This window comes from Erpetoichthys calabaricus, chromosome 2, assembly GCF_900747795.2.
Source record: "Erpetoichthys calabaricus chromosome 2, fErpCal1.3, whole genome shotgun sequence".
In the NCBI taxonomy this organism is placed as follows: Eukaryota; Metazoa; Chordata; class Cladistia; order Polypteriformes; family Polypteridae; genus Erpetoichthys; species Erpetoichthys calabaricus.
This window is the reverse complement of record NC_041395.2, coordinates 172270456-172287292: the sequence shown is the minus strand read 5'-3', so window position 1 is coordinate 172287292 and position 16837 is coordinate 172270456. Positions and strand designations below refer to the sequence as shown.

The window sequence follows — 16837 nt, the reverse complement described above, 5'->3', positions numbered from 1 at the left end:
CCCAATTGGTTCCTGTGACGTGAAAGTTATCCTCATTTTCGGTGCATATTATCCTTCTACTAGTCTTATAATGCTAGAAGGACTCTTCTGCCCTGCTGTGCCTACGTGAGCCTGAGAGACACATCGCTTGAAGCTTCTGCTTTGGTCTTTTACGTGTCAGAGTACGTATATGTAAATGTAATGGCAACTGTAGGCTGCTTTGGTGGAGGGAATTGGAGAAATGATTCATGACATTTTTAATCTAAGGTGATACGCATCACTGGACTTCCATAATGTGAACTGTTCAGGCTCATTACCAAGCTACAGTTAGACGGTGCAAGGCCAGGTTTTGAATGAAGGGCTGTGTCATATTCTGACTTCTGCTGAACTTGTAGTTTTTGGGTTGACTATACAGCTGGTTTTGGCACTGAAAATGTCAATATCATTCAGGTTCAAAACTGTAGTGCTGGGACAAACATTTGTTACATGCTGAAAATAATATAAACAACCCTCTTATTGCTTCTCTACAACAGGTAAATTGAGAAGTACGGTGACTGTATCCTATTGTCCGCAATGAGCACAAAAAAGCATATTGTTTTTAAGAAGGTCTCCAGGGACAAGTCGGTAAGTACAAAAACAAGAATTGTATTCTGGTGGGGACTGGAAATGTTCGAAAGAGGCTTAACCTATAGCTGTGTACGTGAAGGAGACATCTTTTTTTCAAATTTTGGGAACTTATTCACTTTTACTGGAGAGCCAACGTCAGGTTTTGTTTTACGTTTAGATGGGACCCTCTACCCATAGTATCGGAATATTTATTTGCAGAGATATCTTCAGCATCATCATCCATACTGGTCTAGTTTTGCCGGCAGGGTATATTTTAGGCTCCACAATATTGTGACCAAGTTAATGTTTTTTTCACTCTTCTAATTTACGTAATTTTATTAAGTGTTTGAGTTGAAAATGGTGACGATGTTTATAATGTGTCTGGCACAGTCATTAAGCACTGTGATATATTTTTGGTGCCTTACAGAGCTTTACCCAGGGTTCAGTTGCTATAGGGACCCTGTTTGCTATGCACCTTTCTTCTCGTTGTTCAGACTCGTCCACAATGAGTTGATGTGTGTGTCACTTCTGCTTCTTGCATTGGACTGGGGTATCATCCAGGTTTGCTTCACCATGTGCCCTTGTTGCCAGAATAGGCTCAGGCCCCCAGCAACCTTGAGCTAAATGAATCCTGTGTGGACAGTTGGTGAATGCTTTTTGAAGTGCCGCATACTGACTACCCAGTGTGCATAGACATAACAGATAGATTCAAACTGTTGCTTTTAGCTGGATTTATTCAATTATGTTATTGCTATAAAGTTACAGTATCCGTTAATTGATTCTGTAGGATAAACTCAATGTAACAGGAATTTCAGCTTTGGAGAATGAAATGAGAAGAACATACAGGTTGCTGTTGTGGTGTTCACAAAATACACCTTATCAGTCATTTATTCCCTAAATGTTTTAATTCTTGGGACCCACTGAATGGCACATTTTCACAATAGCTCTGTGTTAGCACTCGCTGCTTCTTACCTCTAGCCCCAGGCACCTGAATGATGTCACAGCATCCTCTGGCTGAAGCTTGTTGAGATCTGTACCCATAACCTTAAGTGTCTTGAACCCAGTGTTGCTAGGATAGGCTTCAGCTGTGTCTGACCTTATTGTAGAATATGTGGGCTGGGAAAAATGAAAGCAAGTTGAATTTGTGACGGCTATGTAGAAACATTCAGCTGATCCATCGGTACATACAGTAATTCAGTAAGACCTGCTCAGAAAGTTTCTAAACATCCTTCCAAGGGATGTTCATACAAAGTGGCTTTGTCTGGAATGGATAACTAATAAAAGTGCACACAGCATTTAGGGTTTCCAATTTGTCGTCCTTTAGATCCACCCTGCTAGAGATAAGCTTTAAACAGTTTATGGACAAAACTGATTTTCATGGTATGTTAGAGAAATGTTAAAATTTGCACTTGACTCACATGAGTGTTATGACATAAGCTATCCATTAGTTATTCCACGGATATTTTTTGGTAGTGGGCAATGCTGATTTAGGGAGCCCTGGTCTGTAATATTATTGCTGTCCCAGTAGCACTAAGTGCAAGGGACCAACCCTGGTTAGGTGAAGGAGATCTTGAGAACTTCACAGAACTTCAAAGTATGTAATTAGATGGTAAAAATAAAACGCATTACAAAACTGCAGGGACTTATCCTATGTGAGAGTAATAAATAACTAAGCAAACTGCTTAATGGAGATGAAAAAACAATTGATAAGATGTGTCATTGTTTAAGAACACATGAATTTAAAGATTGCCTCCTAGTCTTGTACATCAACTTGTTTATGGCTCTGCAGTCCTAAACTTGCTCCAGCTGGACATTCTCTCTCTTTCCTTAAAGAACCTGAATAACCCTCATTTAAACTTGGGACTCCAGTCCTATTTATTAACTCTCGTTCACAGGGGACAATTTCAAGTCACCAGTCAGACACACGTGTTTAAGATGCGAGATAGGCTCTGGCCTCCTACAGTTCTAAACTGGATTTAGCAGGCCTCCAATTCAGTGGATGATATTGCTCTTTATTCACCAAGGGGACTTACAACATCAGTATCCATTAATATGTCAAGTGATTCCCTTAGAGTTGCGTGGCGAGATGAACACATGGATTGAACCTGAAATTCTGTGGTCCATTGTCCAACTTTATAACTTCTACATGACCTGCGACTGAAGCTCTTCATAAATATACAGTAGCAAACTTAAAAAGTTTAACAATCTGCTAGTTGGATGTTTTAACTCGTGGTTAGCCGATTACAACTGTATTCTGAGATTAGAGTCACTACATCCGTCTTACTTTAATCTCATTAGCCAGACATGGAAACTTTTAGAAAGTAAATCTCATTTAGCAAATAAAAGGCTTGTTTACAAAATGGAGACACTTTTAACTATTAATTTCAACAATATATTTTCACATTTTAGTATACTGTCAAAAAATATCAAATTACGTATTTTTTTAATATAAAAAAAGAAAATAAGTATACTGTTGTCATTTAATTAAAATATGCAGAAATTAAAAGGAAAATAATGTTTTTAAAATGAACATCATATCGGTTTTATTTTACTGTAATTGAGTGAAGACATTTTATGTAACCTTTCATTAAATGTACGGTAATGCAGGATGATGAATTTTGTCTACAGATGTTGGATGTTTGTGTGCAGTAACCTTTCTTTACTTTTTGGATAAATGGAAAACTCTCATATCTTATTTCAACATAAGTAGGAAGGCTCAAAACAGAGGAGATATAAAAGATATGGGGAAAATGGGGTAACAATCGCCCGATATGGGACGCAATTACTACACTTTACCACCCGAGGGGGAAGTGGACAATGTAAATATTCGGTCCCCTGCCCCTCTTTTCCCCTATACGTGCTCTTAAATACTTGGTAAAAATCAGAAGGAAGTTGGACTGGTTAAGTATATTATAATCCAATTGATACATTCACTTGACCGGACCCTGAGTGCTCATTTGTGAACCCTTTTCCTAAGACGCCCTGCCCTGCGGCCAAATCTTAATCCCTGGTTTGAAACAGACATAAAGAAGAAAGATCTCAAAAACAAAAAGAAAGATTTAACGTAGTCCGTGACATGGTGAAGAAAGTACAGTTTCTACTATAGGATGGAGTGGGGAAAAAAACCATCCTCGGGCGAAAACAGCTTCCCAGCTCGCTATCCCGAAGAAACTTAAACATGAGTCCGACTCACCAAATGGGAGCACCAGAGAACCTCAACCCCGGCCTCTTCTCAGGGATTTGTCACACTGTTTCAACTTCGGGGTGGCCACCCACAAATAGAAGACGTCTCTGGGTGAAGTCTGATCCTGAAGATTCTTTTAAGCGTAGATAGTCACCTCCTTGCCTTCTGCTTTTTTCTTTTATTACTCATCCTCAATCCACCATTCCCCTTAAAAAGAAGAGTTTCCCGCCAAAACATCCTTTCCCTGCTTAGTTGTTATAGCAACATGACGCCAGCAGCTGGAATACTTACCAACCGGGGTCCTCCCAGCACTTGGCCGTCCACAAAGGTGCCTGAAGGGATATTCCTTAGACACCCGCCCAGCCACATTATACAGTGATGGCCAGTCCAGAAAGCCAACCCGCTTGACATGTTATGTAGCCTTGCTACAATGGTGGTGATGCTTTGTGATCCTTAATCGTTGATTTTATCATGTTTGTGTGGGATTGTGGTAATGTGCCTCACTAGCATTACCAGCCATTAAATAAATTTAGTGTAGTGTCCTCTGCAGTGTTAAAAAAGAGGCATTTGTTTTTTTTTTTTGGGGGGGGGGGACGACAAAAAGTATAAAGGAATAAAAGCTTGCCTTTTTGTCCATTTACAATGTGCAGAAGGACATCTTCACTGACGATATGAGCGGCCTCTGGGGAGCGTCACAGCAGGTCTCGTGTAGGAATGGAAAGACAGCTCCACCATTGTCCGATCGGAATGACCCTTATAGGAATTTTGCTGGGCAGGAGACGCCACTCTTCGTAGACACATCCACGTCATCACGTGCCCGTAGATGGATGACGTTTAGTAGCATAATTGGTCGGCACGGGGGCACCGAATACAAAAGGGAATTTACGGCCTGTAGAGGGGGTCTTCTGGCTAGATCTTGCTGAGAAAGAGGTTCTTGATAGAACACTGTCTTGAATTTACCAAGCACTACTGCTTGTGCATTGATTTTTGTAAATATTTTTTCTTCTTATGTAAATATCTCCGGATTAGCTTTGGTGGAGGTATTTATTGGGATGCGGTTAGCGGTGCACTGTTTATTTTTGTATATACACTTTTATCTTCTTCTGTATTTTGAATATTCTTCTTTTGGTAAACCCTGTATTATACACTGTTTAGAGGAGCCGTTTCCTGACTTGGACTACAGTGGAGGAAGACAGATTTATTTTTGTTTTTTGTGTATATATAGGTTTCATTAAGTTTTGTACATTTTTCTTTTTCGTTTGGGACTTTCAGTCAGCACTGTAAATACTATAAATAGTCATCATTTTTGAGCTCTGTTTTATAACTGTTCTGTGTGTCCTTTGCGGTATTGGACTGGGCATTGATATTTATTTTCCGCAGGACGTTATTTTTGTTTTTTTCTTTAAGTGCACTTGTAAATAAAACCTTACTTTATTTTGTAAATACCCAACCATTTTGTGTCCGTGTCTCCCTATTTTACACCATCATCCTGGTCACGCACGGTCCCACATACTAGACACCTAGAGTGTTGGCTGGTGTCTCCCAATTTCCACTACACAGGGTGTCACAGGGATATCCCCTTTATTGATAATGAATTGAGGGTGTATGTATGTGTGTGTGTGTGTGTGCGTGTGTGTGTGTGTGTCAAACAGCTCTGCAGATGTTGTTAACTTTAAGGTGGCAGGGGACTAGCCATGCATCTTGATGATTTTCAGTTCAAAGTGAGTTACTAAATAAAAGTTTGTTTTTGTAATGTTGTAAGTTGGCAGTATTTGGCACCCCACTTATTGAACCTGACATCCCAAAAAACTCTCAAAAATACACATACACAATTAAAGCACTATAAGCTAAAATGGTCAACTTTGGGGCATCACAGAAAACAAACTGTATCAACAACAACGTGCTTTTAAAAAGTTTAAAGATGCACCATGGTCTCTAATTACCAGGCCAGATTAATAATAATAATAATAATTCTTTACATATACTGTATATATATATATATATATATATATATATATAATATTATATAGCACTTTTCTCACTACTCAAAGAGCTCTCCACACAGGGAGGACCCAGGAAGTGAACCCACAATCTCCTTACTGAAAAGCAGCAGCACTACCACTGCGCCACCTGTGAGGATATGAAAGTTGGACAGCTTTCACGATGGAAGGCATTATACTGTAAACAGAAGGCTCTTAATAACAGAAGAATTTCCAAATGGGGACAGAGGGGTAGGCTGAAGGACACTCCAGTGCCACTGGACTTAAGATTAATTTCATTACAGCTGTGCTTTATTGGTTTGGCTCTTCTGTCAGTTAGTGCGATACGATCTTAGTATGTACACCCATGTAGGTTTGAGAGGTGCAGTTTATACATAGCATTTTAATCGTCTCTAATCTTTGCCACTTATTTATCTCAACAGGTGGGGGTCTATATGGGCAAGAGAGATTTTGTAGATCATGTTGATTATGTGGATCCTGTGGGTAAGTAAAAAAAAAAAAAAACAAAATTGTGTAAAACATTCAACTCCATTATTATGAGCAACCTTTGTCTATTTAGGCTGTTGTATGATTTTATAAGTTAAAAGTAGATGGGCTTTGCCACATTTTTAATTGTTTACTTTATAACCCGCTCTTGTTTTATTTTTTCTTTCCCTCTATATTTTTTGATGTCTGTTGTGAGTAGATATGCAAGTATGAATTTCATTGTACTATGCACAAATGGCAACAAATTTGACTTGACTTGATGTCAAAATTCTAATGGCATTGGTTATATGTTCTGCCGGATTTTTACGATTTCTAATAGGTGAGCTTGACTTTCTCAATTACTCAAGATGAAATATGTTATTACAAGCATTTAAACGGCTTTATGTTTCCTCTTCAGCCTTACATAAATACAGTGCTTTGTGTTGCGATGATCTTGGTTTTATAGTGATGAATGAACCTCACTGAACTCGCTTTGCCTTGAGTTCGTTGAAAATGTGAAAGATTCAGAAATTTCAGCAAACTCTACAAAATGCATTGAAGTCAATGAGGGAAAAAAAATGAAATTAGTTTTATGTAGAGTAAAAATGGTACAGTGGTCTTTTACATATGCCTGATGCCTAGGAAAGTGACTACCAACTATGCTGGACTGAAAATGTAATCTGAACTGTGAGTCCTTTATAATTCTCTTTGCATTACCTGAGCTCCTATCACTGTGACTAACACACACCGATAGAACCAGTGACGTAAGGAATCAGTGTCACTACCCAAACTGTGCTACATAGTGAGGCTCATAAGATGCTTAATCAAAAAGTTATTACACAACAATGAATCTTTATAGAACAATTAAGTATTTTCATAATATTCTACCTATGGGCAGCTAATGTACACCTCAAATAAAAATACTGCAAGTGTTTTTTTGTTTTTTGTTTTTAATGCATGTGGGGTGCAAATCCAGCTAGATTACAGACCAGGCAGCAAAATCATCTCTTCTTGTATACGCTGTAAATTACTCAGACATGCATGAAGGAGATCGGGCAGCACTATAAAGTGTGAGGTGAAAGGTACACATGTGTGGAAGTTGTGCGCATGCGCAGCACAGATTGGGTAGTGACATCCACGTCCAACTTTGGCTGCTACTGCATTGTGATGTCTCACTGGCCTTGCAAAACATCATGAGGCAGTGCAAAAATAAGCTGGTCTAAACTGGCTGAATAGAAAATTTTCAGAGCAAAATTCACTGGGAAAAATGCTTGATCAAAGTTTACCTGTCAACACTATTGATGGTTAAGTGCCATGAGAGCGGGGAGAGAATCCTTACATCTTGCTCTTCCCACATATCCACAAAGAGTAGAGTCAAACATTTGCCCAGGTGCCGCATTTGGATAAATTACAATCAGCTTGATCACATGTCTTTTAGCTGGGAGAACAGCTTTAGTCCTTCTGTGTTAACTGGGAAAGAAGCTAACACATTAACAGTTTTCTACTATCTTTTACCCAAATGCAATTTATTCTTGTGGCTTTAAATGTTTACCAGATTTCAATGCTGTCCCACACCCACATCATGACTCCCGCAGAGACTTGTGAAAAGCAAGTTTTTAAAAAGGAACAGAAAGACTATATATTATTAGACTCTAGCTTGCTCCTCTTTGATTACATTTAAGTTTACATTCTGGTTTTGTTCCTTAGTTTGTTTTGACCATGTACATTCCAGACAACATTTTTTCCTCACCCATTTCCTGATCCTTTATGTGCTTTTCTTTCTGTATGGTTTCGGCTTGGCATAAACAGGTGGTAAAAGACTAAGACCACAACCATCCAATCCAAGCCCTTAACAATATTTAGATTTTTAGTAGTTACCTCTTTTTAGATTGTTCGATGTGCCATATCCTCCAGAGGACAACTTTTAAAAGTACAGATTTATTGCAATATGCAATAAATGTAACGCCTGTCTTCCCTGACAGTTTATTGCTTCTTATTTACAGATGGTGTAGTTCTGGTGGATCCAGAGCTCCTGAAAGGAAAGAAAGGTGGGAATTAAATGTTGCTTCTGTTCAAATCTTCATTCTGATGACCCTTTTTGATGGCAAAAAGCTTTATCACCACGACTTTATAACAAGCAGGATGAATCTCTGGGGTTTATTACCCCTGCAAGTATCAATTCAAAATGAGTGATCTGTAGGGTTAATGATAATAATAATAATAATAACATTGGACATTTCGTACATTGGATGTAGCTCAAAGTGCTCTACAATACTATAATGATTTACATTATTTAAATAATTTATAATTATAATTTACTTAAATAATATATAAAATTAAAAGCAGATCTGGAGTAGTCCCCCTCATCCTAGTAGATTTTGTGCCATGCCTTTTTGAGTTTAGGTCCATTGCATTTAATCATTGTCCATCTTAGCTGACCACATTTTCCTGTGGTGAGTGGAATCTTAAAATGAAGTGGAAGGTTGGTAAAAAAGAAAGGATTTACTGGAGTATTTTCAGAGACCACATCTGCCAACTTTCTGCTCTTTCCAAGTTGTTCATTTGTAGAATTGTTACTATTTCCAACCTACCTATATTCTATTAGTACAAAGCAAGTTCTGTTTTATTGTCTGCAGTCTATGTAATGCTATCCTGCATCTTCCGATATGGTCGTGATGATATGGATGTCCTTGGGCTGGCATTCCGGCGTGATATCTATGTGAGCACTCGTCAGTTCTACCCTCCATTGCAGGACCGCAGGGCCCACACCAAGATCCAAGAACGTCTCCTGCGTAAGCTGGGAGACAATGCCTACCCTTTCTTCTTCGAGGTATGTCCATTACACCATTTGTGTTTTGAGTTGAGTAGCACTAGAGAAGTAGCTTACATTTTGTTAACTGCAGGCTCCATGTAGGAGAAACAGTCATGAGCAAAACGTAGAAGAGTAGCTCGGCCAATCTGCACGGTACTGTGTTTTCGAGCGCTGTAATCAACCAGGTCTTATTCCTTGTTGCTTTTCCATACCATGATAATAGTCAGCACTTTGCCGTTCTAATATATAAGTATATATACTGCATATTTTTTGGGTGGCACAAAGCCCGTCACTAGACAAGTAGTAGTAATCTGGATTTTTATGTTTTTTTGTCTTTCTGGAATAATGTATATAAGTTAAACGGACAAAACGTCATGCTGCTTAAATGAGCAACACAAGTCTAAACCTGGAAGATAGTTTGAAAAATTGACTGGAGTGTCATTTTCTTTTATGGCCTAGTTATACCTTTTATAGCATTTTTCTAGTATTTTAGTGCTAGGCCAGAACACTCCACACCACTTGTATAGTTATTTCCAATGACACTATTCACACCTAAGCATTTCAGCAGCAAGCGGTTAGAAATCTCCTACTCCTACATACAGCAGTTTTCGGGATTTTCCAGTGAAACGCTTGTTCCATTGAAATCAGTGGTAGAAAACCGTTGGTAGAAAAAAACAGAGTATTTTTATAGGAAGTCGCACCTTCTTCCTGGATGAACTAGGAGTGAAGCAGCTTATCAAACCTAGAAAAAAAATAATCCTGGTATCGTGCACATACGTACTTTGGTGACAGCTATTGTAGGGCTGATTAAGTTACACATGTAGTTTCCAATCAAGTGACAATAACTGAACAAAAGTTAGAAGTACACATTTAGTTTTAATCATGTTGAAATTTAGCAAGTTTAATACAGATGTTTTAACATATAGGCAGAGTTGTATCGCATTTTCTACTTGTGCATTTCCAGATGAACCTGCAGTAGTGAGTGTGCCTTACTGTGGGTGACTACCTGTTTTCACACAGAATAAGAAATATGTCAGTAATACTTCTTAATTAAGAAAATGCAGTATGTTTAGTCATTGATGTGCTGTGAAGTAAATAACATCCATCTCCTTTTCTAGACCCACCCTGAGACCCTGGGTATGAATATTGGCTGCTATACGTACCAAATCACACTGTTTCAAAATGTCTATATTAAATAACGTAATTAAAACTAAAAGAGAACACTTTATTTATAGATTTCTTTTACTGTATTGAACGCAGCACACTCTTTAACGATTAGCTCTGTGATTGAGGCCTTGCTGCTGCGATAATCACTGACTCTCTATAACCCTAAACTGGACAGATTAAATTTACCCCTCAGCACATGCGGGATTAAATGTATACCTCTAAAGTTTATGGTTGGAATACGATTCTGTGAATATCACGAAGACACTATCAAATATCACTGTTCTTATATGCTTATCGACACCCATGTGTAAATCTAGAATTTTCCAGGATGCTGTCCAAGTTTGTATAGTTCAGAATTGTCCTTTTGGCTCCCTTTGCTGCAGAACAGGGTGAACCCAATGTCTGCGCTCATGACGCTGATGATACCTCCACTTTAGTACTGTGATCTCCAGGATTAAAAAAGTCTAAATTCATAGACATTCTGCAGGCACGATAATCACCTCTCAACCCAGAGAAGTGTAAAAGAAAATGATGTCAAATATATTTTCTCCTACAAATCACTTCTTTGCAAACACTTGAAAAAGCCCCCCAAAAAATGCTTGAAAAATGGCAAACAAACACTGGAAAGTTTCAGTGCTCAAGAGGCCTTTGATATCAAGTTTGCCTTTATAATGATGGCTTCAAAGACTGATTTCAGTCTTCTTACATATACGAGGTATAAAGCTAAATGTTTGTTTGTCTGTATTGCCATTCCACACTGTTGAACCTATAGTATCTCTTCTAAATTTTGCACATATTTTACAGTGGAACGACTTGTTTTGTTCTAAAATATTTCCCGTGGGGAACTTTTATATTGTGCCCACACTTGCTTCCAGTAGTACCTCGGAATACAAACCAGAAGACTGGTCAAGTTATCATTGGGTTGAGTTTCAAATCGAATTTCCCCATAAGAAATAATGTAAATAGGATCGATCCATTCCAGACCCACAAATGATTGCTTATTCATACCTATATATGTACATAACTAAAGATAACAATCATTTTAAAACCATTGAAATCAATGCACAGAAGAGATAAACCCATAAAATAAATTGAAATGGCAATTTAACTGCATTGAGGTGTGCATTGAGGAGAGCCTACATTTACATAAACCTATTTAGCCTACTGTACCTACCTACCTACCTATGAGAAAAAATGTTTAAATAAAACCATTGAAATCAATACAGTAGTACACACATTAAAATCAAAAACATAAAACAAATAGAAATGACCATTTACATACTTTTAACTGCACTTTACCTGTGATGATGCAAGTTGATGTCATACTGGAAGTGGTAGGAGAGAAGGAGGGATGGAGAGGTTACTCTTCCGCAAAAGTCGACACACGTCAACCACTTTCATGTTTCATTATTATTTCCTCTTTTAGCTCAATTGTAACATGTACAAGCTTCCTCTTTGCTTTACTACTCTCACTGATAACTTTGAAGCAAAGAAACCCAAAAAAAGCACAAAAGTAACACGTTCACAGAGAACACAGTTTCAGAAGGCCTATACAGCATACGCAGGCCTGTTTGGCTTTGTCTCTGCTCCTCACGGTTGCATCTTGATCTGTACAAGTTTTAGCAGGATATTCACATTCTGAGTTTTTGTTCGAGGTTAGAGGCAAAAAAAATTATCGAACAACACGTTCATGTTCTGCATTGTCTGAGTCTGGAGATGTTTGTGTTCCAAAGCTCTACTGTACACTAGTTGCAATGTGTAATGGAGCAGAGTTTGACCCGTGCTTTCAATCAAATCCTAGTTTAATCCACTATGGGGAAATGCAGCACCCCAAATACCAGACACAACCACACAGACACAGGTCCTGGGTTCAACTACATGATTTCTTGACAACAATACCTTACAAGGCTTCTTAGTCAATATATAAACACAAGTATTCTCTTCTGTCTTCTTTTTTCTGTATTGTTTATTCCTCTACTCCTTCAAGGTGAGCTTTGTCCTTCTTCCACCCAACTCTAACTCACCTGGACGACGTCGAGTGGCTTCTTTTATCTTTGACCCAGGAGTACATCCAGTGCTAGGGCATAGCCTGTTGGAAGCACTATCAGGTCCCACAAATTAGGGATCACAGATCCCTGCAGCACCCATGAACCTTGAAATGGCAGCCCTTGGGATTATAGTTCCCAGCATACCTTGCTAGTGTCTGTAGAAGTAACATCAACTTTGTTTGCTGTCTTGTAGCGTGTCAAGGTAGCATGTAGCCCTGGCAGGTTGTCTTCCTGTCCATCCATCACATTGGCCTCCCAGCCTGATAATGGTCTTTGCTCCATCCCTGCCGGGATTCTAACATGCCCACCTGCATATTGGGATTTTTGTCAACCTTTTGACAAGGGCAGGGAACATCATGCTCTTTGTCTTTCCCATTCATTGTCATGGCCTCCCAGCCATGGAAGGGATTGGTGCCCAACCTGAGAGGGATGCCAGCCCATGTGTGTTGTCCATCACATTAGTCATATACAATTCTCACACTGATGTACACTTTACAAAATTAAATGTTTAGAAATATTCACTCCATTTTTAACTCAGGGTAATGTTTCCGAATTCTACCAATCTAAATAAACTGAAAAACAAGTCTGGATTAATGCTTAGGGCGGCACAGTGGTGCAGTGGTTGCGCTGCTGCCTCGCAGTAAGAAGACCTGGGTTCGCTTCCCGGGTCCTCCCTGTGTGGAGTTTGCATGTTCTCCCTGTGTCTGCGTGGTTTCCTCCGGCTGCCCTGGTTTCCTCCCACAGTCCGAAGACATGCAGGTGCATTGGCGATCTTAAATTGCCCTTGGTGTGTGTGTGTGTGTGTGTGTGTGTGTGTGTGTGTGCCTTGCGGTGGGCTGGCACCCTGCCCGGGGTTTGTTCCTGTCTTGCGCCCTGTGTTGGCTGGGATTGGCTCCAGCAGACCCCCGTGACCCTGTAGTTAGAATATAGCGGGTTGGATAATGGATGGTTGGATTAATGCTTACATAAACTGAAATTCTCCAATTCGTGTACAGTATGTGACCTTTTCCATGAATTTCAGCTTCCAGATAACCTGCCCAGCTCTGTAGGTCTGCAGCCATCTCCTACGGATGTGGGAAAGGTAAGTTGATCCTTTGATCCTATTCTTCTTCTCCAAGATTTTATTTAGTCATGCAAAAACAAAAAAGTGATACAAGACATGATGATGTGGTTTTAACTTCCCTTGTTTTGCTATTTTCAGTACTGCGCTGTTGACTTTGAAGTCAAAGCCTTCTGTGCTGATAACCAGGATGACAAGATTCATAAACGGTAATTAGATACTGTGTGTATATATATATATATATATATATATATATATATATATATATATATATATATATATATATATATATATATATATATACCTTGTAAAGCATTTTGTGGCAGTGCTTAAAGCGACAGGCTGGTTGACTCGTGGATTCCATTGAAAAAGTGAACCCTGGCCCAGTCATGCTGGCATATTCTGGCATCATACCCAACGGTTACCCCTCTGTGCTGAAATTCAGTGAAGTGTAGTAAGTGAATGCAGAGTACCTCTTCATGGGATTGTTCTTTTTAAACAGTGACATGCAGGTTAGAAAGGGGCAAGTAAATTCTCTAGTCTATAACACACCTTAGTTACTAAGTCTCATAAAGAGTACAGCACTTCTGTTAAACATGTCGCAGTGTCTCACAGGATTTGCAATGGACATGTAACCCTTTAAAGGTTGTGTACCGCAGACATAATATACACCGAGTGATCACTTCTCTCACAAAGCTTGCTAGTAATAACTGTTCTGTAAGTTACAAACAAAGCGACCAATATAAAATCTCAAATATTTTTATGGAGCATTACTTACAACTGCATCGCTTATCTTAATTTTATGACTGCTTGTTTAGAAAAATAATGGAGAATGTTTCAGGATCCATGTTTTACGGTTAGACAGTGAAACTCTTACTTTGTTGCTTTTGTGATATAACATTTATGAAGAAGTTTATTAAGAATAAACTGTTACACCATTCAAGCTTTAAATTGGCTTTAATCAACTTTGACTTCCCTTCCCTTCCCAGTAAATGCTGTTAATGGAATCCTCATGTCAATTTTTCCCCAAACTTATAGAAATTCTGTGCGGCTGATGATCCGAAAAGTACAGTATGCACCAGAAAAAAGTGGCCCTCCACCCACTGTTGAGACAACCCGGGAATTCCTCATGTCTGATGGACCACTGCACCTTGAGGTCAGCCTAGAAAAGCAGGTGAGTCAATGAAAAGGGGGCAGGCTAAGCAGTTTTATGGTAGTTTGCCTGCATACAAAACTAAACATATGAGGATTTATGCCTACAGACATACTACCATGGAGAACCAATAAATGTGCAAGTCAACATCAGCAACAATTCCTCAAAAACGGTCAAGAACATTACTCTCACAGGTAAGCAGAGAACTGCCATTACTAGATATGTTTTATAAAGTAAGTGAGGAGAATCTCTCACAATGCAAATGGGTCACATGACATTCTGAGTGGATTTGAGACATGTATGGGATAGATCCAAATGGAGTAAAGGGAACTGGTTCTTGAAATGTAGAACAGAGTGAGGGGTTCAAAACTACAGTTTGACTAAAGGCTGACTATCTTGCTACACACAACAATGTGGTGTGTTTTTCACTCTAAGAGTGGGAATGGAGATCAGGAAGTCCGTGGTCCTAGACTTTGTGCAGAGTTGCAGAAAGAAAAAAAATGTTTTGTGACAATATGTATCTCAAGGCTGCTCATAATACTGGACTTTCTTAAGATTGGTAGGTTTAATGTTTAAAAATGTCCCACTTGCAGTCTCTGTCCATGCCGAGAATTTTCAGCACTTACATGGAACAGGATATAATCACCTTGAGGAGTATTTAATGGAAGACAAGTTTGCATGATCTGAAGATGAGTGAAGATTAATATTCCATAGAAAAACACCATGTTCTAATGTAAGTGTGGTAACAAGTGCAAGTTGGACCACAGCCAACATCACATTACATAATCACTTCTGCTATCTTCTGTTGCAGTTTTTATTTACATAATCTTAAGAAAATCAAAGTGAGTAGCAGACAGTCACAGTGCATAAGTGGTACTGTCAGGTGTGTAGTGTGACACATTGAAATACGAGATTTGGAACTGTGCTAAAAAGTCATGAGAATGTCATCCCTTGTGATTCCTGCAATCTTGCAACCCTTTCAAGACAATGACATTTAATAAATTCAGTTGTTAAATTTGATAGGCTCTCCAGCTAGAAGTTATGTCAGGTAATGTAATGTGTGACGAGCCTTCGGCCCGAGGTTCATGATTGATTTTGTTAAGTAGATTTGCCATATTTTCAGGGTCATATTCTGGTTGCTTGGTTCAAGAGGTACACTGTGGAATGCTTCTGTTCGGGATGGGATCAGCCCTTTCTTTCTAAATATTTTCTTCTCGCATTCTGAATGAACTAGTAAAGGCGGATACAAGAAACAAAGGCTGAAAGGTGTGGCAACCCTGTGCACTGATGGAGAACACCACGGTGAGGGAATCCATCAAGTTTAAGGAAGAGTCTTTCATGCTTTTTCAATGAAAGGGCTAAGGAAACGTTACTTTTAGCCAGTGTTAAAGTGAAAAGCTGGATGTAGGAAGTGTTTGATAAGACCGTAGACAATCACTTGTTGGTGACCTCAAAGAGGTTTTGGAAGCCATTCAACACCTAAGGAAGGCTATGTGCGATAGCATCAAGCTGACTCTCAGCAAAAGAAGACATTGTCCTTGACTGGGAGTATATTGAACAAGCAAATGTGTGCATTAAAGTATATTTGTGTGTATATGTTATTCCAAAAAAAAAACTAAAATACTTTTTAAAATGCATTACTCACTAACTACATATCATAGGACCCTAAATCAATTTGTAAAGGAGCTCTCACAATCTTACAAATGCTCAATATGTGCCCCTAGTGGCCCACAGCAGACATCAATCATTCAGTCTTAAGTCATCCCAGATCCTTTGTAGCATATTGCCATCCAAAGTTGACAGTAATATGTACAACTTTCAACAGCAAAACATTGTGGAACAAATTATGTACATTTTTGAAATTTAGAATTTTGCAGTTTTAGAATTTATTTTAATTTAAACACTGAAAGTCCTGTGTTGGGCAAGATGTTTGGAGAATCCTCTTTTGGAAGTAATCATAATATACATAAGGCTGATTTTAAGGTTTTCATTAAAATGAATAAGTTACAAACCAGTAAGACATGCACTTCAGTAGTCTGTCTTACTCAAAGCATATCAGATACAAACTCCACTCTCAAATGCATAATTTATTTTTGTTTTACATACTTTGGTTGCAATTAATGAAGAGAAGATTTGATTAGAAGAAACAGGAAAATTAGAAAAATATATTGTTTAGGAGACGAAGCAGTAACTGTCTTTGTTTAAATGCATGCTGCCATCTCTGTCTTTACTCAAAATTTCCTTTGCCTCTCTCCCCTTCCCTTTCAAACAGCTGAGCAGGTGGCTACAGTGGTCCTCTACTCTAACGACAAATATGTTAAACCCGTGGCCATGGAAGAGGCTGGGTAAGTGAATGTTCTCAT

General features: G+C 38.8%; 1 protein-coding gene across 2 annotated transcripts in view; it reads left to right on the top strand.

Moving 5' to 3' along the window:
- Positions 1 to 16837, top strand: part of saga (S-antigen; retina and pineal gland (arrestin) a) — a 28487-nt gene continuing 11650 nt past the window's right edge. The window contains exons 1-10 of one of the 2 annotated variants that reach the window (XM_028793315.2): positions 1 to 161; positions 513 to 603; positions 6192 to 6252; positions 8238 to 8282; positions 8871 to 9064; positions 13283 to 13342; positions 13463 to 13530; positions 14360 to 14495; positions 14584 to 14668; positions 16747 to 16819. In XM_028793315.2, coding sequence (XP_028649148.1) covers positions 553 to 603; positions 6192 to 6252; positions 8238 to 8282; positions 8871 to 9064; positions 13283 to 13342; positions 13463 to 13530; positions 14360 to 14495; positions 14584 to 14668; positions 16747 to 16819 — 773 coding nt within the window. In that variant the 5' untranslated portion in view covers positions 1 to 161; positions 513 to 552. Of the gene's footprint in view, positions 162 to 294; positions 314 to 512; positions 604 to 6191; positions 6253 to 8237; positions 8283 to 8870; positions 9065 to 13282; positions 13343 to 13462; positions 13531 to 14359; positions 14496 to 14583; positions 14669 to 16746; positions 16820 to 16837 lie in introns of those variants that run through there. The other variant, XM_051923585.1, reaches the window with a different exon arrangement.